Raw genomic sequence first — 23,947 nt, 5'->3', positions numbered from 1 at the left:
GTTAAAAACATTGAAATTAACGCAAATTAATGTTGCGCGCACGCATGAAGATTAGAGCATTCGATCATGTATTAATAGAGATGATCTGTTCTCAATCTGAAAACCGAGAAGCGGACCACTTACACTCTAGTCCAATGGAGTCGATTATTATTATTATTTTTGGCCATTGCTTGAAACCGGACCAAAATAGTATTGAGTTTGCATTTTACTAATTTTTTGAAGAAATAATAAAATTAAAAATTATATTCAGTCGGTAGGGTCCGGTCACTTTTAGGAATCGAGAAGTAGACCGATAATACTGAGAATTGGATCCAATCGACCGGTCTGATCCAGTTCGGATGGTTACAATTCGAACGGTCCGTTTTGCACGTTGCTATGTATTTACCATATCACGTGATTGCTGGCATGAAATTGCCGGCCCACAGCTGAGCCCGGTGCACGCGCGCGCGAGAGAGTGCAGAGCACCAACCCGCTGCGACGTTGACCGAACGAGGAGGGCGGCACTAGACATCTAGACATACACGATAAGCACGCGGAAGGACATCCGGACTCGCGTGATTTCGGGAGGAGTAAAAAAGGAAAATGAAAAGAGAGGGAGAGACAGAGAGGTCGGGCATTATCCATTCAGCATAGGAGGCGGGGGAGAAGGAGACAAAGCCCATGAGATCATCAGGTCAGTGTGGTGTTCTTTATTGGATTCTTTGGGTTTTGCCCTGATGAGTCGGGGGGCTCATGCATGCGCCTGGTTTCCACTGATCTTGTGACGGTTGATCTCGACACGCTTGTGACCGTCGTCGTGGGCCTTTTCAAGAATTCTTTGGGACAATTGGGTGGAATTCATTGTCCCGTGTGCGTGCTCGTAGTTCTTGGTTCATATTCTTATGCTCGAGTTCTTGATTTCGGCTACGGGGAAACCGTATTCTTGGGTTGTAACGTGACTGTTGTTTAATTGTCTGGCTTTGGTTGGTTGGTTGGTCGGTCGGTCGGTATTCTACATGTTTGCACTTAGTGAAGGCGGAATTAAGATGTTTCCCCCCGTCTTAAGTGTACTTTCTACTGGTTTTTAAAAAGGAAAAGGACTGGTTTGGCAGGATTGGTGGTGGGATTACTGTTTAACTGCGACATGGATCGAGCAATGTCGCTGTTCACTCTGTTGCCACTAGCGGTATGAATACGGCAATGCATTTTGGTGCTGGTTGGCGATCGATTGCTGAGATGGGGTATGCGATGAGCAGACTAGAGATTGAGCCTGAGTCGTGTGAGGACGAGAAGAGCTTGGATGGGGTTGGTAACAGCCAGGGACCGAATGAGTTGCCGAGATGCTTGGATCATGAGTTGGCGCATTTGACGAATCTGAAGTCGAGGCCCCATGAACATTTGATCCGAGATTTCCCTGGGAGGCGGGCTCTGCCTGTTTCCACCGTTAAGATGCTGGCGGGTCGAGAGTGTAATTATTCACGAAGAGGGAGGTTCTCCTCCGCTGATTGCTGTCACATGCTGAGCAGATATGTGCCTGTTAATGGTCCTTCGCCCCTGGATCAGATGAATAGTCGAGCTTATGTTTCGCAATTTTCAGCTGATGGTTCTCTATTTGTTGCTGGCTTTCAGGTACAGCATGTTTTACTTGAACTTGAACATGTTTTGTGGGAATTGTAATGTACTAAATTGTTTAAGCTTCAACATTTTACCACTTTCCGTGGTCACAGAACCTGACCCTAAGAGAGATTTCCTATGTCAGGTTTTTTTGGTGTATCCTCTTATCTGGCTGTATGATATAAGGTGTGTCAATGTAGTAAGTTTGATTTCTAACTCTACTTTTCCAACAACCTCTGCAGGGTAGCCACATTAGAATTTATAATGTTGATAAAGGATGGAAATGTCAGAAGAATATTCTTACCAAGAGTTTACGGTGGACGATCACTGATACATCTCTTTCTCCTGACCAACGTTACCTTGTGAGTTCATGTATCTCTTGCAATGAACTAAATCTTTATCGCCTGAACTTTTTGTATTCCAAGTCATAGAACATCTCAACTCAGTCTCAAGAAACTAGGCACAGCATATGGATGTTGCTAGCATCTGTTGCTCACTTCATGTGTGCATATACATTATAAGTTTTGTTATGCCAAAATATTGTACTTGTATGTAGTAAAAATCGATAGACACACACATAGAGTAGATGTTTTTATTCCCTGAGAAGTGTTATGCGTGACTCATGGTGAAATTTGACTTTTGGGGCATGGGGGCCGACTCTGGCCCCTGGTGTTAGTGGGTCAGAGAAACTATTCAAGATGACACTTCTTTTATTATTTAAAATGTATGGGAAATAAGTTGGATATCAACTCAAGTTCTTAGAGTTTCTAATGAGGTCATGAATGCTGAAAAACCAACATACTCTTCTGTATTTTGAGAGATATTTCAAGTCTTGTTCTCGTTTTTGTTCTGCTTGGAATGTGCATTTCTCTTTCGTGTGGATGTGACTGTCTTTAGCTTTAATTTATTGTCAGGCATTCTTATAGGAATGTACATTGAGAGCTACAGTTGCGTGTCATACTTGGCCTTTTGTGTTTCCATCCTTCAGGAAATTACTAGTGCTATTTAGATAGTTTCATGTAATTCACTGTTGGCTCTTGATAAAGGTCCTAGGAGCTAGGATAATCATACATACCAGATGTTATTCCATAGTAATGCAAGGCCTCTTTCACGTGATTGGTGAGTAGCTGGTTCTCAAAGTCAAGTTGCTCATTTGTGATACTATAGTAGATTGGAGTATTGTTCTGTTTTACCGTGAATATGGCTTCTCCAATGTTAGAGAATTTGTGATGCCACTTGAGAAGAGGAGAAAAAGATTAGATGCATACAAGGGAATGGAATTCAGTGCTTGGTGTACACAAGGATTTCTTAAGTGATTGCATGCTGGAAGAATTTCTATGAACAGCAAGAGAATTGATCTTTGCTGGGTTAATTTAAGCATTTTGTCATGGCATTTTATTACTCACATTCTTTAGCACTTTCTTTCTGCAGGTTGAAGCCTTCTTGTTTCTTCATATGCTAATTCTATCATCAGTTGAATATAGATATATCATATATCTCAAAAAACACTGCCTGCTTACTTAGCAGAATAAGATATATCATATCTATCTCTAACTTGCAGGTGTATGCCAGTATGTCACCCATCGTCCATATTGTTGACATCGGCTCCGCTGCTATGGATTCTCTTGCAAACATCACGGTAAAAATATAACTAAATTCAGATTTATTTTTTCTTGTAGAAGCAATATGTCATCTTTGACACATTGGCCTACCATGACAATTTTCTGATCATTCTTAAGCATATAAGTTTGTATCATTTATATTCACATGCAATCTTACAAGGATGGTTTGCTCTCATTGGAATCCAACATGGTTGAGTTGGGTTTCTCCTGTGGTGGGCAAAACAGGTGCCCTAAAATTCTGGATAACTTAAATAGTTCGAAGCAAGAATTTTGGTTTTCTTTTATCCAGTCCCTTCTGAGCTCAACATTTCGATAGACTTTCATTCAGCATGTTTTGACTTGGGAGTTTAAAAGCCCTCAGAACTCAATTGAAGCAGCATTGGAGGGTCTCTGTGCCTCCTTCTTGTGGATGCACAGTATTTAATCTTGTGCAGCTCTTGATTAGTTCTCACGTGCAGTTTCTGCCTGAGGAAATATGGCCAGATTCACTATGGCTCAATCATCTTTTGGCTGCATCAGGTGGTTGTTCCTAAGTCAGCTGGCTAGAGTAAATAAGAAGGTTACAAGTGATTTGAGAGTCTCCAATGAATAGATCCAAGAACTCCTGCTCTTAGCATTTGGACTTTTTCCTAGAACCTGACTCCACCAGGCTTAGGTTGGCCTGAAATATTGGAAATTCTTGTACTTCTGTAGTTTATTCTTTATATGCTTTAAAATGGGTCTGCTGTGCTTATCAAAGCTTGTGCCTGAAAAACAGTTCCTATTCCTCTCATTCAATCATTGAGCAGTCAGTGATAAGATTTTCAAATTTCTCACCTGATTTTGGTTAGTTCCTGCAGCAGTTTTCTAACAGAACATTCTTTTGGTAAATTTGGCAGAGGAAACTGAATCGTTAGTACCTTTAATTACTCGCGGCACCTGTGTCCTTTGCACACTTTTGAAGCACTTAAAATGATAAATTTATCAGGTTTATAATCACATCTGCATTCTTTGATGGTTTTTCCCCTTTTCTTCCCTAGCCAAGTGTCTGTATTCACTAAGCTGGACAAGAACTACATAATGTACTATTATGAGCTACTACGATTGTGGTAGTTTGATGGCATGAGCATGCTTATTGTGCATATGAGAGGCCTGACTTTGAGCTTTTACAAATCTTAAGGTGATGCCGGTTAATGAATTCCCATGGAGTTCTGATTTTTCTGACTATCCTTACAATTTTGGATCAAAACTTTTGAAAGAAACATTCGAGAAAATAGACAAGATTATGCAGGAGTTCCTTTTATCTTGTCCGATGTTGATGAAATGAACAATCTCCTGAAGATTTCATTTTAAGCAAAATGATGGATTGATAGGTTTCTTGGCTTGGAGATATGGTGCTTATGTTATTGGAGTTCACCATCTTGCCTCCCATGTTGATTTTCTTTCAGAATATGTTTGCTAGGCATTCTTGAGTTGAGGTTATATGACTCCATACCTCTTCTATTATCTGCAGGAGATCCATGAGGGTTTGGATTTTTCCGCTGACAGTGGACCATATTCTTTTGGAATCTTCTCTGTTAAATTTTCTACCGATGGACGAAGTCGTTGCTGGAAGCAGCGACGATTCTATATATGTCTATGATCTTGTGGCAAATAAGCTTTCCCTCAGAATTCCAGCACATGAGGTAAAACTTTGGTAGTTCTTGTGCTTTTTGGATTTGTTCCTGATACGCTTTTGCCAACTACTCAGAACTTAGAAGGTTGGTGCTCAGTGTTCCCGCAGTGTTGCTTTTATTCTTTCGAATCTGGTTCTATATAAGTTTGGTTTTGAATGGATCTCTATCTGCCTGAGTAAATTCTTTCCTTTTGGAGATATAATAGCCCTTAACAGTAATTGGTGATTTCCTGAGCAATACGCCATGATTTTGGATTCTTGGTAACCAGCCTTGAATTATGATTTCAAACCTCTCTTGGCAGCTGATATGACAAATCTCTTCATGCAAAAGGTGATACATATCTTTGGAAATGTAAGAACCATTAAAAGTAATTGAAAAATGTCCCTGCAATATGCCGTGAGTTGCAATTCTGAACCCTCCTGGGCAGCTGATATGTCAAATTCTTGATCCCAGAAATGATGAACATATAGGCCAAGAATTTTTTTTCCCACTCAATTTTAGAGTTAGTCTTGTACAGCTGGTTTTATTGAGAATTACCACCCAACAATGTTGTCAGTTAGCTACCATTAAATTAAGTTTCCACTTTCCCTGTGGTTTTCTCTTTTTCTTTTTCCTTTATCATGGAAACTCCAGAAGTCTATTAATGATTCAAGGCAGTTATTTTATTTCCAGTCTTCAAGTATTAGTTTTTGCACAATGCAAATATCTGGTATTGGTGAAAATGAGTGAATTACGAGAAAGGATTTGTTGCCTGGATTATTCATCTTGATTTTCCACCCATGCTTCTGCGAGGTCACTATGCCAAAATTGAGATTCTACTTTCTTTTCTCAGGTTGTTAGGCAAAATGATTTTCAAATGAAAAGGCGGCTTGACGAAATTTTCGGGTTTTGTTGTTCTTTCCCTTTCCTGTTATATAGTGGTCAAAGTGGACTTAAATTGTGGTCGCCTCTCATGCAATTATCCTTTTGAGGTTGGAAAAGGAATGAGGGACTTCTTTGTCAGAACTCTTTCTCCTACTGCATCTTTAGCTGAGGAAGTATGCACATCAGAATGCAAGTGCAAAAGTTAAAAGATTATAGGGGGAAAAGAATAAATTGCTTGTGCACTTTGTCTTGTGGATTACTGTGCATTGAGTACCCAATTTACATGCAGTTAATATGTTTTCAAAACCAATCCATGCACACAGTTACCTTCAGAAAACCTTATACTCCGATATCATCATAAGCTTAAAAGAGATGAGTGCATTGGTTGGTTAGAACCTGAATATCTGCAGAGTTAGTGAGTCTTTACCTTCAGGTCCCTTCCTCTGGTTGCACCTAATCATTATTTTATCCAATTATTTTCTCCTACTTCATGCGTCTACTGCCATCTCCATTCCTGAATATCTATTCTACTTTGTCAACTTCTGCTGGAGAAATAGAACTCAACAAGTTTTTAGAATCTGATTTTGTTTTTTAAATTGCAGTCTGATGTGAACACAGTATGCTTTGCTGATGAAAGTGGTCATATAATTTATTCTGGGAGTGATGATACATACTGCAAGGTACTTAAGCTCAATTCCTGGAGATCTTTTGGTCACTTTAGTTGTTGTTTTTTTTTTTTTTAAATAGCCTTTGGTTATATTAACTTGTGTAAATTATTTGGATATGATGCACATTCAACACGTTATTAGATGGGTGATAATCCAGTCGTTGTGGAAGCAATTGTGGGATTCTTTTAGTTTATTCATCAGTTCTCTTAATTGTGTTTCATAGACACTTCCCATGTAATTGGTGTTCGCATCCACTGTCTTAGCCTATTTTGCACCCAATGCAAACAAATGTGCTCATTTACAATTGATATCACACATAAGGCAGTGGTGGAAAAGGCTTGTTCATTCTTATTGCTTGTATCATCCTATTTATGATATTCTCATGGTCATATAAATAACTGAGCATATTGCGCAAATTTATGAACACATGCATAGCGAGAACTTGCAACTGCAAACTTTAATATCATAACTATCATGATTATTATCTGAGAAAAAAATAAAAGCTGGCTCACCCTGTCAACAAGACATTGTGTGGGAGGCATGTCCAGTATCTGATTGACGTTACAATTAGGTAGGTCTTTGAATTTTTACTATTGATGGACTGGTAAGAAATGATGAAACATGTGATTATGGTATTGTTCACTTGCTTCCTACAATTTGATGTTGGCCTATTTTATCTCCGTTCTCAACCATGATGAAGTTCATCAGTCAAACAATTATATAGCATTCATTTGGCAATTAGATTAAGTGACACCATCAAAGTACTTAGCCCAATTGTTTTCAATGTCACACTTCTTTTTCTGTTGATTTCGAAAGTGTCTATTGTTGGTTTCTCCTGACATGCAGTTCAATTAAATTTTGGCTTGAAGCTCTGGCAGTAGTAATTAATTGTAATTATTATTCTGACACTAAGTTTTCCACTCTCAGAAGGCATGTTCTTTTCTTCAGTGTAACGTACTCAAGTCTAATTGTGTCTAAAATTACAACATCTGTCCCATTCACTAGATGTAATCTTGGCTAGATTTTAGCGCTTTTAAACGAAAGCAAGTGGAAGCCATTGTTTTGTTATAAGACCCGTTTCATTTTTTTTTTTAACCTTCCCAAGCTGCTCCTTAAATGATAGATTGTTACAACTATGGGGTTGTGTCATCTGGAGAAAGTATCTACAGCAGACAAAACCTTGATATGCTGCTAATTCATCCTTCAGGCAGTGCCTTTGAGCACCGCACGAATGACCCTATTTGTCATCATTCAATGTTAAAGAAATGGAGGAATCGAGATTTATGAGTTCAGAGGAGAACTGAAGCAAGCTGGAATTTTGGTTCTCTAGGGAAATGACATTATTAATTTTGTAGGTGTGGGATAGACGTTGCCTGAGTGCCAGAAATAAACCTGCAGGAGTTCTAATGGGACACCTTGAAGGCATTACGTTCATTGATAGCCGTGGTGATGGTCGTTATTTCATATCAAATGGCAAAGATCAGACGATCAAACTTTGGGATATCCGGAAAATGGGCTCTGATATCTGGTCAGTGTGCTCAAGTTCCGTGTGCTGCATGGAATTTGATTTTGACGTCCCTAAGCATTAATGCCTACTTCCAGTTTTTATTAAAAGTTATGTTAATGAGTGCCTGTAGAGCAGTGCCTCTAGTGCTCCAGAGGCACTGGTTAAACATACCTAATGAGGAAAGGTTCTGCTTTGGAAACATTGATTAAATTTATCTTGAGAAAAACCAGTGCATTGAAAATCATATTTTTCCTTATTTGCGTACTTTAAAAATGGAAGCCGAGTGAACAATTATGTTGATGTGAATTGTTGCAATGCAATATATGAGCATGAAAATGATGAGCAGATGGAAGTATTAGAACTCGAAGTTGGAGATGCATATTGATGTATGAGGTGCAGATAGATGACTGGCCGAGTTCTTTGTTGACTCTTTTGAATTAATCCTCTTTCAATGGGCTTGCTTACATCTCTTTTCTGCCAGAGATGGACGAGAGCAGAGTTTTAACTCTTTTACTTTGGTTGATTTGGTGCAGTCGTCGAGGCTTTAGGAATTTCGAATGGGATTACAGATGGATGGACTACCCACCCCGGGCTAGGGATTCAAACACCCTTTTGATCTGTCAGTGGCAACATATAAAGGCCATTCGGTGTTGCGTACTCTTATTCGGTGCTACTTCTCCCCAGTACATAGGTAAGAAGAAGCAAACATTGATTGAAAGTTCAAATTAAATCTGTAAATGAGTATGTGGCGCCCAAGTATGATCCACACCAAGCTCCTAATAAGCTCGAATGCTGATTTAGTTTGCAGTTAATGTGGGCGAGTCCTTTTACCAAGACTAACTCGTTAATTTCATGAATTTATTGTGTGCAGCACTGGTCAAAAGTATATCTACACTGGATCCCATGATTCCTGTGTTTATATCTATGATGTGGTACGTAATTCTTTTCGTACTAGGTCGTTCTACTTCAGAATTATGTTTGTTGTTGTCCTGTTTTAACATCAACATGGAGATGCCAAATATAGGATGGCATGAAATCTAAATTTTGTTGACCCATACCGGTCACTTGAAATTATGCTGGAAAAACTTTTTACACTCTTACGCATAACAAAAGCGGGTGCTTCTCCTTCTTGTTGGCTAGTCACAAGAGTGGAAGAAGATTCTCCGACTGAATATGCGCTTCTCCTTCGACATTCGGCATGAGGATCAAGAGGTCCAATGAGATACATTCTCATCATAATCGAATTGTTATGTAGCATCTGTTATCAAATGTACTCAAGATGCATATACACAAAACCGTACATTTGCATACATGTTTCGTCTCTGCGTAGATAGTATTCACTATGTAAGAATTTTTCGGTGTTTTTTTGTTGAATTTGCTTCGAATAGGTGACTGGAGCTCAAGTTGCGGCCCTCAAGCACCATAAATCGCCGGTCAGAGACTGCAGTTGGCACCCGGAGTACCCGATGATTGTGAGCTCTTCTTGGGATGGGGATATTGTGAAATGGGAATTCTTTGGGAACGGAGAAACTGAGATCCCGGCGATGAAGAAGAGGATCCGGAGGCGGCATTTGTATTAAAGACGCTTACTGTTTTTCACTCGATGACGGATGGCGGGATAAATAATCGCTTATATAGTCCTAATAAGTTCCATCTCATGTACAGATAAGGTGTATCATTCAAGCTATAGTCCCAAACGACACGCGATTCGTGTGAATTTCGTTGTACATAATCGACCTTTCGAATGTAATTGTGACTGTGAGCCATTGTTGCTTGTTACAAGCTTCCATTCCCTCGGTGTCTACTTCAGTGGAGAAAAATCTTTCTTGAAAGCGTAGTTTCCCAAATAAATGGCGTGGCAAATTGCGATCCGGGCGACTGAGCTGCTCAGACCCTGTAACTGGACACTGGTCAAAGTTCGTAATAAAAAAAAAAAAAAAAACCATCTTTATCTGCCGAAGTCTCCGCTTTGCGTCCGATACGCTTTCGATTTTCGACTGGACTTTGCCCTCTCACCATTCGAGAGACCAAAGTACGTATTCACAAGTCTTAAAATGAGTGAATTCCTCCTCATCCCGGCTGGATTAGAATAAAACGAATAGCAGTGTCTCTTTCTACCTTCGAGGATCTCGAGTGAGTAGTTAATTAGAGGCCATTCGATTCGCTTTGGTCTGGTTCAATTTTTGGTAGACCCGATGGACTTTTCTCATATGCAGGCCTATGTAGATTCAACTGAAAAGTAAGATCTTTAGAAGGCTTTAGTTTTAGCTCCCTTCCAAAAATATATAAATTATAAACCAAAAGTGGGATTAGTTGTAAAGCTTTTACGCTCTCCCCTAGTCAAATTTCTTCTTCTCTTAAGAGGAAGGAAGGAAAAATGGGTAAAATGGACATTGTTTTGGAAATTGCCTATGTGGTTTTGTCCTAAGTGAGAAAGAATGTCGATGTGAACGTTCGCATTAAAAGAATGTCGATGTGAACGTTCGCATTAAAGTCGACCTGCCTTTTGTCGTCTGTCCACGGTAACTTCCCCCCCGGGCCCAAAATTTTACTTTCTTAATATATTTTTTTTTTTGGGTTTTTGAGAGCTTAAGTAAGTAAATACTAGCGTTCTATATGTCAATTTTTTTTGGAGAAATTGGGTAAATCATGTAATTAAGTGGATGCAGTGCCTGGTGGGTATTTATAAAACGTGTGAATATTTGGTTACTTTGTGAAGGAAGATTAATTGACAGTTTTGATTTTTATATATCTTAACCCAAAGGTAATAATGGACTAGAAAGAAAAGAGGAAACAAACACATGTTTTGGTTTTAATTTATAGATAGATTTTCTTTTTGTGTGAAAACCACTTCTTAAAACCCCTTCTTCATTAACCATGAGCTTTGTATTTATTTTGAACCTTCATCAATCTTTTTCCTCGAGAAAATTATTTAACCACTCCTAAACGTATCGAATCGATACCAATACATTTCTAAGGTTTTCGATTTTATCAATTTTATTCTAAATCTTTGTATCCAATTCCAATGCTAACACTTTATTATTGCCTAATTGAACAATTCTCCCTTCCTTTTGTCCTTTTGGAGCATGGTGATTACTATGCAGCAAAGTATGAAGCTGCAGCTTGTCTCTCCAGGGCATCATCCCTTTCGAGCTCTAACTCCAATAAAGTGCCGAGCGGCTCATTAATTAAATCGATCGACAAAATCTTAGTTAGCTTTTTAGTGCTTGGCACTGAATCAATGCCTTGCTTGCATGAGTTAAAAGCAAATCGAACGTGGAACCATTTCGCCATGATTGGCCTGCATGTCTCAACATTACCCAACACCTGTGGAGTGTAGTGGTGAACAAAGCCTAGGTCTGATAACAATGCATTCCTCTCTTACAATGATTGTATTAGGGTTTGAGAGTTGTTGATTTGCCAGCCTGGCCTGCTGTGAGTGTCTCATCTCATCTATCTTGAAAAAATTATTTCTATGCTTTTTCACTTCTTTTGGGCTAAACATTATTGTGTCTACCAACTATATATCCCATTCTATATTTAAATTCGTTTGCCCAGAAAGAAACAAAACTTGGAAATGCCATAAAAATTTACCCGTTTGAATTACCTCAACCTCTTATTTTTTGACTTTTATTTAACTCGAAAAACCGAAAATTGGCAGCGATAGTATGAGAATTTCCCGTGCAATTCAGGGTTATATTTATTGTTGGATGGTCGGTGGAGTTTGTCTTTTTTGGTTTTTCTGATAATGACTATTTAGAATGAAAAGGACAGGGGTCAAAACGAGTCCCATTAGAGGGAGAAGTCTAATTGTGGAAAAGGTGGTGTTGAATTGACTTGGAGCCTAGTCGCCCGGCAAAATAAAATCTTCTCTTCAAGGGCAAAAGGGTCACGAGATTGGTCAATTTGCAAAAGAAATCTTACTTCCCATCTCCATTAGATTAATTGCCCAGAGAGAGAATAAATTACCCTCTCAAAAAATCCAAAAACACTTGTTTTGCAATTGAAAAATTACAAGATTCCAACACCCCAATAAGTATTCTATGGAGAACTAAAAGATAACCGTAATTCCAAAGAAAAAAAAATAATTGCAGAAACATATACTCATATTACTGGCAGTAATTAACAAGCAGCATATATTAACCCCTCGAAACATCTATGATAATATTTTCCAACCAGACCTCTTATTATTTCTCTATTTACCCAAACATCTATCACTGACGCAGTGACGAATAAATAAATTGAATCAAAAACCCAACCCCCGCCCTGCCCCGCCTCCCACCAAATTAATTAAAATTTCCCCAAATTTTAATCCTATACGTATCTTTTCTTCCAATTTTGCCCCCTCCCAAAAGACAAAAGGACAAAATAAATAAAAAAAAAGTAACCGAGAAGCTTACCCGAATTCCTCCCCATTTTACCCTCGCCACTGGCTGCACTGCGAAGTAGGCCGCGTCTTCTGCTTCCCGGCCTTCAACGGGCAAGGCGTCTGTACGGGCGGGACCATGCAATTGTACTGTAGGCAAAACGAGGTGCTGAGCGGAATGTCCGCCGTCGGATTGATCTCGATCCCCGTCAGGAAGTTGTGCTGCAGGTACAGCGTCTGGATGTTCGCGGCCAGCAGCCGGTCCACGAAAGAGCCGGGCACCTGCCCCGTGAACCGGTTGTTGTTCAGGTACAGGTTCTGCACCGTCGAGAACATCGGGGATATCTGCCCCGACAGCCTGTTGTAGCTGAGATCGACGGTCGGGATCGACACCTGGCTCGCCGGCTCGACCGGCCCCTCCAGCCAGTTGCGCTGCAGCTGGAGGTTCGTGATCGGGAACGCCAAGAGCCGGGCCGGGATCGGGCCCGAGAACCGGTTCATGCTGAGGTCGAGGTAGTTGAGCCGGTCCATCCGGCTCAGGACCCCGTCGACCGGCCCGCCCAGCTGGTTCCACGAGAGGGAGAGGTACTGCAGCGAGGCCGGGAGGGTGAGCGGCCCCAGCGTGCCGGAGAGGTCGTTGTGCTTGAGGTCGAGCCGGGTCAGCGACTCGGAGACGAACGGGGGGACCGAGCCGGACAGCTTGTTGTGGCAGAGGATGAGATTGAGAGCTCCGGCAACGTGCCGACGGCGCGGGGATCGCTCCGGTTAGCTGGTTGTAGCTGAGGTCGAGCGTGCGGAGGCTCCGGAGCAGGCCGAGGTTCGCCGGAATCTCGCCGGAGATGAAGTTCCGGCTGACGGCGAGGAACCGGAGGCTCTTGAGCTGGTACAGCGTCTGCGGCAGCGACCCGTAGACCCGGCCCGGGACGACGGTGAGCTCGGCGAGGGAGGAGAGCCGGCCGACCGCCGCGTCGATGCGGCCGGTCAGGCCCGGGAGCCGGCCCGGGGTCCCCGAGGTTGAGGGCGATCACCCGGTCGGCGTCGCAGAGGACGCCGGCGAAGTTGCATGGGTCGGCGGTGAAGTCCCAGGAGCTGAAGAAGGTGGACCCGGGCATGTCGTCGAGCGACTTCCGGATCGATTGGAGGGCCAAGAAGTCGTTCGGATCAAGGATAGCAAGAACGCCAAGACGGTCACTCGTCGTCAAGCACATTGCGCATATCACGACCGACAGCACGGTCTGGAAGCGAGACCTCACCGCGACGACCCTCTGCTTCGCCATGGCAGAGACGAGAGCAGAGGTGCTGGGGGTGTGGTGGCGGGGGTCTGGCTTTATAGTGGAGAACTGCTTTTCCGTGAAGAGGGCGAGTGCTGTCCGAGCGGTTCAAAGCGTGAGAGCTATAATGGAGGCGACTGGCTGTCAACGAGAATTTATACACGCAGGGAGAGAGAGAGAGAGAGAGAGAGAGAGGGAGGTGGCTTGAGGGAGAAGGAAGGGAGGACCAGGCGGGACACGGAGGGTTGACGATCTTGCGCTTGCCGGTGACGATGATGATGATGGATCGTCGCCGCCTCTCTCGCTCTCGAGAGCGATCCGCTCGCGTTGGCTTCTCGGAGAAGACGAAGAAGGAAAGAAAATCTCGCTACGCTACAGTCCTCGCTAGACTGGTCTGGTCTGGTCTGGTCTTTGTCTGAAGGCTACGCTGCAAGCTTTGCTTTTTTGCTTTGCTTCGGCCACCGCAATTCACTATTTCTTATTTATTTATTTATTTAATGAAATAGTTGTTTACGAGTTGTTTTACTGGTGTGGTGTTTACTCGCTGGGGTTTTTTTTCTTTATTGGGAATGGAGTTCGGGGGACCAAACGGCTGTCCGAGCCTACGTGGGAGCCCGTACGCGAGGCTCGGGCGGGTGACAGGTCGGCTCGGGTGGGCTAGCCTCGGGCTCCGGATCACGTGATCCGTCTCGTGTTTGGTCCCCCGAGAAAGGAAGGAACGGGAGGAAGGAAGGGGTGGATGGGGGAACTGATCTTGGGTTCGGGTGCGGCGAGGGTGCACGGCGAAAGCGTGAGCTCGGGCCTGGTGCGGCGACACGTCACCGGTCAACGGTTGACTTGGTGGATGCCAGCTGTTTGTCATCCACATCATGCTCGTCATCGAATGCTTGTTGTCCTGTCTGGACGTTCACACTCTTCATGCGAATGCTCTTTTTGTTCCCTTCGCTTGTCCATCATATCAATTCCGGATCTTTTTCCCCTTTTCCTTTTTATTTTTATTATTTTTTTGGTGGAATTGCCGAATTCGTGTGGAAAAATTAGTGGCCTTTGGAGGAATTCCATGTTCGGAATCGCTTAATTAGGTTCTATGCTAGTTTGTGCGCTTTGATCAAATATTTACTTATTTGATTCGATAAACCTAAGTGGTCAATTTAAAAATAGAACATTCGTAACAAATTGCTTTTAGTTTGCAAATGAGCAAATGGAAGTGAAAAACCTCGATTGTCTCGCTAAATCAAGCAATCAATTAATTTCACACAAAGAAATTTCTTCAAAATTTGGGCATAGACTTTTCGAAAAAAAAGAAAATTAATAAAAGGGTAAATTTCTCACAAATATACTAATTTAGAGTTTTTGATGATTTAAAAAATCAGTTTGTGATTAATATGTTATGTGTATTAATTTAAGGTTTATGATAGTCAATAAATTAATTTGATGTAAATTTATCACGGATGCAACGGTTTGAGTTTTTTGTGAGATTAATCTTAAATTTAATTGTTTTTTTTTCCTCATAAGTTACTCGGTGAAATTAACTAGGAATTTTGGATGCTTCGTATTTGCCTTATTTCTGGTGAAACTTCCTCATCACGCAAAGCACCAAAAGATGGTTCCAAGTCAGCTTTAATGTCATTTTTATTGTTAAAAAAATCTTTGGGTTATGTCTGTAATTTCAGAATTCCAAAAGTTTTCCCCGTCCGAGATCTAGGTGATGGGCATTTTCGACATCGAATAAATTCTCCAATCCATATCTTTACTCCCTCGATAATTTAATCATTCCTAAACTAGTCTTAGTTTGGCCATAGTGGAAACGACACAGCTTCAAGGCAAAAACGAAAAAGAACAAAAAAAAAAAATAAATAAAAAATTGCCGTGTCAATAGCAGATCAAACCTAATATTCCATGTCGCAATCTATTCAGTACGTGCGAACAAACTAGTTTGACCCCTAAAAAGGACATCGAATAATATGAATTAATTCACGCAATAGCACGCAGAATAAGTTAAAAGCAAAGCTATCTAACAATCTACCCCAAGTCAAAAAGGGTCGATGACCAAACTCGCGAACCTCTCAATCAGCAAAATAATTAATTTATTAAATTAAAATCAACTATTAAGATCTTGGAACATTTGAAAGCGACACTCCCTTGAAAAAAAAAAAAACTAACACTTGCGGATGATTCTTTTTTTTTTTTTACCTGCCTCTTTGTTTTTGGACTTTATGTCAATTTTATTGTAATTCAGAAGATGACAGCTTCATTCTCGAAAATTTCATGAAAGAATAAATATGGGTGAATGCTACTTGAATGGATACGACACATAGAAGGTCAATCCATGCTATGTATTTCTAAAACTTTTGAATTTGAATGATGTTTTTTATCAGAATTGTACGCACAATTCTAATTTGAATGATGTCAATCAATGTTCGAATTTGAACGGTGCATATTATATTATCATTTAATTTGCGTTTTGAATGTTTGGAATTTTGATAATTTGGATATATAGGTCAGTAAAGCGTACGGGCCAAATCAAAATAAAATAATTAATCAGAAGGATTATTTGTCAATCCAAGAACTGCCAATTCAGAACCTGTCCGTGGTTAGTTGACTTTACGTCACATTTAAGTAGTTCTTATTTGCCCAATCATGGCATTAAGTTAGATTTCAGTTGAACAACTCTCTATATAAAATTCTTATCGAATTATTAATTTTATATCATTAATTAACTTTACTTGGAATGAAAAGCAAACTCGAATGGGAATGCCTTTTGCTCTTTTAATATGTCATGCTTTATCAATTCTGCAATTGTAAATGAAAGTCGGACCAGAAAACAATGAAAACAAGTGTTCATTTTATATTTTTTATTCTTATTTTTCGGCCGTATGTTATAAGCTTGTTAAACGAGATCATAGGACAGTAATACTTCAAGAGATAGCCTAATATATCATTAAAAAATATTTTAATTTTCAATATATTGATTATACGTAACACAAAAAAAAAAAAAACAATGGATTGAAAATAACAAACTTTCCTCAATTAGTTATTTGACAAATGTCCCAAAACTCCGTCAACATGTGATATACTTGTGGATGCACTAAGTAACACTATCCGTTTGTTCCCGAAAACTGGAATGATTGGAAAAAAATAATTTCTAATCAATTATCGTTTGATCACTTACAAAAATATTTAGATTTAAATTGTCATCATCAATAATAAAATATTTTTGTTGACTACTTATTTCAAGTGATATAAATGATCAATTTTAGGAAGATGTTTTCCAAATCATTTAATTTTCACGAACAAACGCGCTCTAATAAGGAAAAAGCAGCAAAAACGGGAAAAAATGTTCGTGAAATCAATGGTAGATAATTTGAGAACACTTAATATCTTGATCCTCTTATTAGTCAAGTCCATGATGCATGTGCCACTACTAATTTTACACTGTATACAAAATTTTGTCACCGTCGGATCAAGCTTCTTGATACGGACTTTCTAGAATTTGGATCCTAATTTTCTTATCCAAACCTAAACATGCAGTCTTTCTCCAAAAATGAAAGTGCAGCCATGAACAGCCAAATCACTAAAGAGCAAATATACTCTACAAGCCGCAGTGGGCATGTTCTTGAATACGATCCAAGCAGACAGCACCTGCATTGATGGACCCCGGTTGGTTCTACATCTTCACACCAGAGACGAGCGTTCAATCTCGCACCCGCTCCAACAACTCCTAAGAAATATCGCGAACCGCTTCTTCCGCTAGCCAATGAATCGGCCGTCGGACTCCCTGCATGATCCGCGCGATACGACGGTTGAAATTCACCGGACTCGTGTGCCCCGGATCTGCGGTATCCCTCCGAAAATTACCCCCAAGTTTTGCCCATAACACGTGAGGTTGCCTGCACGGGCTTTGCCACGACGAGAAACTTGCTGCCGTTCAGGTAAAATAGCAGGTGAAGAAGGGGTTTGTGGCTCATTTATGCAATTTGGGTGTGCCGTCTCTTTCGTCCAGCTATCCCCCATTTCCCCATTGAATTGCCTTTGATCCATTACGTAATCACGTGATGGGGTTTTATGGTTTTCGCTCTCTCCTCGCTAAACCTCAACGTGATCAAGGCACAAACGCCGGGATTAAAGAATTGTGAGGAATTTACCTTCTTTTTCCGCAATGTAGTTGGCTTAACACTTGGAAAGTTAGCTTTAGTCTTTTCTAATCCAAGGCAGATCCTAGGAGGAGCTTTGAGTGCTTCCACTTTGATTAGAGTTGGCAAATGAGTGGGTGTCTCTCTTGTTTAGATTTCATTGACCCCTGTCTAAGCATGACAAAGGTCGCTGTATCCCCACCTTCACCTAACAAGAGCCACCGCACCGGACCCTTGAAGATGGTTGGGTGGCCATCCTCTCTCTCTCTCTCTCTCTTTCCAATAGTGTTCATTGATGTGACGCTGTATTTTTGTTACCATATCGGCACCACTTATTCGTTCCGTGCTCCATCAACAATCCCATGTCAACAATTTGACTGGGTTACTATAGAGATCGATAGAAGAATTGCGTTCATACAAATCGAAAGAGTAATAGGACTTGATCGTATAATTAAAGACTTGAAAAGGATCTGATCGTGCAAACGGTGAAATTCAAGGAAACCAAAACTGTCCTCGACCCGACATGAATCTTATTGATTTTTTTTTCTAAAAATGATTCATTTAACTTTACTCTAAGAGGGTCCGACATTCCTTCAAAACAAAAAAGGATGTTCAAAATTCGCGTGGAACGTTGACCGATATCATCACCCGTAATTTGCCTTCTCTTGCACGACAACATAAGGAAGTGTAATTACCAAGCGTTAGCGGGACTCGCTTTTCTAGCTCACTCACTACTCTTCTGATCACATCTGGGACAGAGGAAAGAAAAAACTTGGAATAAGAAACAAAAGCAAGAGAAGAAAAAGAAAAGACAATTATCTAGATATTCTATACCGTGGGTCGGCCAAAAGATAATATAGCGGGGGACCAGTATATCTTGGTAGCAACTTAGATCAAAATAATGTACACTGAAGAGTCCTTTTCCTTGTTAGGATCACCTTTGACATATAGAATGAATGCAGAGATACTTCGGTCTCAGGCACACACCCAAATTCAATCTGCCTTACATTTTTGTTTTATTTTGCTCCACTTGATAATCGTTGGGCCATGCCTATTTCTTGAACTCAAGATTAGGAGTGGCGCGTTAAATCTGACTGATGGGAATGAACATATATTCCTAAGAGATAATATTGACTATTCTATCATATTAGCAGGTTTAACTAAAAAAATTACATCAATAAGTGAAGGAGATCATATATATATGAAGAGTATATAAAACTCATTGTTTGAGTAATGTGAGATAATATTTCAATAGGTTACCTAACTTGAAACTCTATGCATAGAAAAAATAATAATTATCGAAACAAGCCAATCAATAACACACTTGCTCATCCTAGAAAATCGTGGGTTCACCTCATCTTACCGGGTTACATCACCTTGAATCACAGAGAGGAAACAATAGTCAAAGAGTTGCTCAATAATCCACTTATTCATCTAAACTGTGGGTTCACCTAGGGAAATAATTTGAAGAGTTGGTTCGTGACAGACTATTCATCCTAGGAAAAATTTGGGTTCACCTAGACTAGACATGTGCATGCATGGATGTGTACCACATATAGCTTGCAGACCTATATATACACTTGGATTTTCTATAGGCTTCGAAGATTCAAAGCCCTAGATACTACTATGGTGTACGTAGACCAATAATTGTTATTAAGCTCCAAAAAATGTGGCAGAAAAACAACTGGTTCAAGAAATTAACAAGTGTATGGATTGTACATCCTCTTGCAAGCTGGCATATATGTAAATATGGAGATAATTGCTCCAAATAAGAAGAAGAGATAATGTAAGAGCCTGAGCACATGTATAAAGCATAAACAAGTGTGTTGAAACCTTCAAAAGAGTCCCCATTTACTAATATGAGAATGCGAGACATCTTAAATTTTTCCTACACACACATATATATATCTTCTCGATTTCCATATCCATCTTTATGTGAAATTTGTTTTATTCGAGGAGAATGAATCGGGTCGGAACCGTGATAACCAAGTCACTTGATCCGATGGTTGCCGTCTTGCTAAGACATGAGGGCTATTAGATTTGATTTTTATTTTGTCATTCGTCAAACTTTGTCGCAGAAATATAAATGGGAGTAACAAAGAAATATGAAAGTTAAGGTAGGAACAACTCAATTTCGATGCGTTAATGCAGCAAGGTTTTGAGTAGTATATGATAAAACAAAAACAAAGTTTCGTCACTTACCCTGAACGGAGTATGCAGGTTATTATTCAACAAAGAGCCTTCTTAGGGCCTTTTAATTGTTCCAAGCAACTCAAATACCTGGAAAGGACATTACATTCATATTATTTGGATTAAATTGACCTTTTATTGTATATCGATCATATATAAAGGATCATATCATCTTAAATAGTAATATAAATTTGATTACGGCCCATGTACAGTCTGTGCAGTGTTAATTATGGATTAGTAGTAGATCATGTGTCTGCCTCCGTTTGGTGATAAGAGAAAGCTGGACCGTGGCAGGTGGGGAAAATTTGATCAGAGCCCGATTAAAATTTCTTTGTGCTCTCAATTTCTTGTGACATAAGCCTCCTCTAACTAGTTCTTGTGACACTGTACAGCCATACCATGCGACTTATAATCCTATTCAATAGCCATTTCTTATCCCTCACCATTACGGGTGGAGGAACTGAATTGAATCGACCATAGGAACCGGACTAGTTTCAAGTTTCCATGGCTATCTTTAGATCTGATTCTAAAAGAGGTGGAATGGGTCGAACTAGTACCATGTGGTTAGGATCCTGGTTTTTGGTTAAAAATCGAACTGGGAACCAAGAATTGAAGAGTCGGACTGGGAATATTTCATATACAATGTGTGTTTTGAACTTTTTATTATTCTAGAGATTATATTCTTATTCGTGTTGATGTTCTTGTTTTGTTGCGTCTTAAAACAGGAGGTTTAAAAGAGTGCTTCAACCTTTGTTCCGAGCCTCAACAACCATAAAAAACCCTGCTGTTCAGGGATCGGCCTTGTATAGGTTCAAGGCCATGATGCATCATTGCTTTTTGGTGGAGCTGTCTTTTCAATCTTTAATTTCCATCAAGCGAGCGATACATGGAGGTTGATGGGGATATTGTCTATTTGGATGTTCATCTTCCAACTTTATGTCGCAAAGTTGGATTACAATCTAATGCACATGGAATTGCTTGTGCCACCCTTCTTATACCATTTAGCATGCATTTGGAAGTTCAATGATTTTATGGGATGGAAAGGTGAGAACTAACTTGAAAACTTACTGGGTCACGGTAAGGGTGTGGCACCCTTAGGTTCTTTATGGTTGGTATAGTCTATGGGAGAAAACTCCTATTAGGTTTTGAAGCTAACAAAACTATTCTAGTTCTATTATGAGGAATATGAGACTTCTATGAAATTCTGTCAAAGTCTACATTTCGTGATGCCTTACTTTGATGAAGACCCAGGACTAAACGCAAGAGAAGACTAAAGACTTAATCAGACTCAATATTATTTCTCTTCATTTAGTATGAACAAGATATATCAGGCTTTAAAAGTTGGAAATATCACCTACCATATTTGTTATCTTTATTGAAATCAATTTAGAAGCAGCAAATCTTTTCGGAAGGCAAGCTTATTTGGAAGAATCTATTTATGAAATCAAGATCCTGATTGTATGGGTGACCATAATTAACGGACTTTCATTTCAATTTTCAAATGGTTCGAATCTCTTGATTGATTATCTAACGGGTTGATTGGAAGAATTCATAAAGTATCAACGATCGAAAATGCATAGAAGAGCATTTAAGGAGGTTTTTCAAGTCATTCGATAGAAAGCGTGAAAGCAAATTCCAAAGTCTGAAGCTTACAAAATCACTTGTTTTTCATCATACAAGTGCTCAAAATTTGTACTCGAAGCTTTAGAGTGACTTTGTGAGACAGTAGAATATTTTCATTGAAAAGTCGAGATCATAAGGTTGTAACACTCTTTTCGATCCATAATGAGCCCAGGTCGGAAAGGTGTGCAGGCGTGGAGAGTGGACGTAGGCTTAATCTAAGTCAAACCACTATAAATTCTGTGTTCTTTTTTCTTTCTGAACTCTTTTACTTTATTTGTCGTGATATCTTTCTATGTTTTTAAATAGTTGTTAAAGTTTGAAGTTTTTTTTCAAAATTTGTTGAGTTTAAAAATAAAGTATTTTTATTGCATTTCGCAAAATCTGTTTTACACCTATTTACCCCCTCTAGGTGTTTATACTAACCCTTTCATAGTCTTGTTCTTAGTTCTACCTTAAACTCATTACTTTGCATTCGTTTTCATTTTGCTAAACCAAGAGGAAGAAAAATGAAATAAAGGAAAAAAAGAAATTATTGACAACTGGACAAACCCTAGAATTGATTGATAGAGTAAGTTCGGATTTTGGGATATGTAAGGTATGCTTTAGGTTTTAAAATTAGAGGACGGTCTTGATAAGAGTAGGTTCTAGTGAAACCTAGATCAATCCTGAAACAGCTCACCCTTACTCATTATAAATAAGCCTAAATCGTTTGTTTAAGGGGAGAATTTGCAATAGATGACTTCAATCTTTGGTTTGTCCTTTTTCTTTGTGCCTTCCATGTCATTTTTCTTACTTGCCCTCTATGGCCTTTAAGACTCATAAGCTGCATTCTTTAAATGCAAAGACTTTAATTGGAAGGGGTTTTTCTAAAAACAAAATGTCACGCTCCGATCCTCGAGCGGGCACATCCCCGGTGGTGGACTAAATGCGCGTTCCTTGACGCGTCGCCGATCGGATGATGCATACATGTAGAAGCAAAATAAATAATCCCAGAGACAAGAACCAACTTGGGATAGAAAAGCGAAAAGCATATAAAAAAACCAACTTTATAAACATACTGGTTTATATGGAGGCCAAAAATCAAGAGTGGCTGAGGCTAACCCTACCCAGACCTCATCTACTTGGGATCAGGTCCACTACGACACCATTCAAGATGTTGAGGTCTAGAGGGTTAGCTACCTCTCTGCAAGCTCCTTGCCCTTAGGCAATTGGTTCAACAATATTGGCTATGACATCGGTGTCGAACATAGGGACAAAGTATCTCCCCCAACTCGGCACCTTCGACAGGTTCGTTAAAACCGTTCATGGGACCCTCCCAAACCCCATAAGGCCCGTAACAAAATCACGCCTTGAATTGATGAGGTACCAACTGAGGTTGGCCGTCAACCAGGGTGTGGTCATGACGAGCTCATGAGTCCAAGGATTCCTAGGGATGGAAAGACGGTACGGCGAGCCTTGGCCTCACGTGGCCACCCAAAACGAACGGATCTCACCTCCATTTAAGGACTTGAAAAAATTAATCCTGGTGGGTGGGACAATGTCTTAGCAAGTCTACGCCTAAACCCCGATTAGGAAATAAATCCTAGAAACGATCGGCCACACATCATACAAGACTCACCTCGCCTCGTTTCTTCTTACACACCAAGTATATTTCATATAACATATATATACGTAATAACACTCACCAATTGGAACCTCACTTCATAACTCAATTAATCACATGGGTCTTGATTATAAGGCCAAATCGTTATGATACATCTCATTTGGTGCCACACAATTTTGTCTCATAATCAGGCGCGTTATCTCACTCAACATGTGTTCCAATTAATTACTGCCCCATGGGCACGACCTACTCGACGTTCAACGGTCTTCCGGCATAATCGGACATTGTCTTATCTCTTGAGAGCATAGCGTCTGCCTCTAAACGGCATTCGAAGGAGCATCGGTCTAACTTCTACCGCAATTCGGCATCCATTATCAAGGGCATTCCATATAGGAGCAACATCCACCCAACGCACATCGGGGACGGGTTCTCATAACCATCACACGACCATCAAATCTCGACCAAGAACATTGTACTTTGTACTCAGATGCCTCAATTAAGATAATGGCCACTTGGCCTATTTTTCATATTAAAATACTCGGTAAAATAATCGTGTGTGTAGTGCGGTTGGATCGAACCATAAAAAGTGATATAATTCTTTTAAAAATCCCACTATTTGATATAATACTTAAAAATATTTTTGGCGTAAACCAGGCACTAGAATTTTTCCATTAGATACCAAAATTTCATATTTTGATATAATAACTGAAAATGAACAATCATCACTCAATTGCACAATCTAGCAATCAATTACATAAACTAATTACATCACAACAATCAGCATGAGTCGACAACCGGCTATCCGGTGATTTCCAGAAAATATTAAATAATTAGATAATTGCCTAATTAAGC

General features: G+C 40.0%; 2 protein-coding genes across 2 annotated transcripts; one reads left to right on the top strand and one right to left on the bottom strand.

The window, feature by feature from the left end:
• Positions 1-679: 679 nt before the first annotated feature.
• On the top strand, positions 680-9,711 carry LOC120286026 (LEC14B protein-like). Its single transcript, XM_039305492.1, is given in 12 exon segments — positions 680-849; positions 1,092-1,608; positions 1,836-1,955; positions 3,155-3,232; positions 4,708-4,790; positions 4,792-4,879; positions 6,337-6,414; positions 7,758-7,930; positions 8,443-8,507; positions 8,510-8,600; positions 8,781-8,841; positions 9,298-9,711. Coding segments are annotated over 11 exon segments (1,470 nt in total). The 5' UTR covers positions 680-849; positions 1,092-1,167; the 3' UTR covers positions 9,490-9,711.
• A 2,286-nt stretch (positions 9,712-11,997) lies between these two features.
• LOC104426707 (probably inactive leucine-rich repeat receptor-like protein kinase At2g25790) lies at positions 11,998-13,936 on the bottom strand. The gene is given in 4 exon segments (XM_010039841.3): positions 11,998-13,000; positions 13,003-13,026; positions 13,029-13,267; positions 13,269-13,936. Coding segments are annotated over 4 exon segments (1,221 nt in total). The 5' UTR covers positions 13,553-13,936; the 3' UTR covers positions 11,998-12,326.
• Positions 13,937-23,947: the final 10,011 nt, after the last annotated feature.

The sequence above is a fragment of the Eucalyptus grandis genome, chromosome 11 (genome assembly GCF_016545825.1).
Source record: "Eucalyptus grandis isolate ANBG69807.140 chromosome 11, ASM1654582v1, whole genome shotgun sequence".
Taxonomy (NCBI): Eukaryota; Viridiplantae; Streptophyta; class Magnoliopsida; order Myrtales; family Myrtaceae; genus Eucalyptus; species Eucalyptus grandis.
This window is presented reverse-complemented; position numbering and strand designations above follow the sequence as displayed.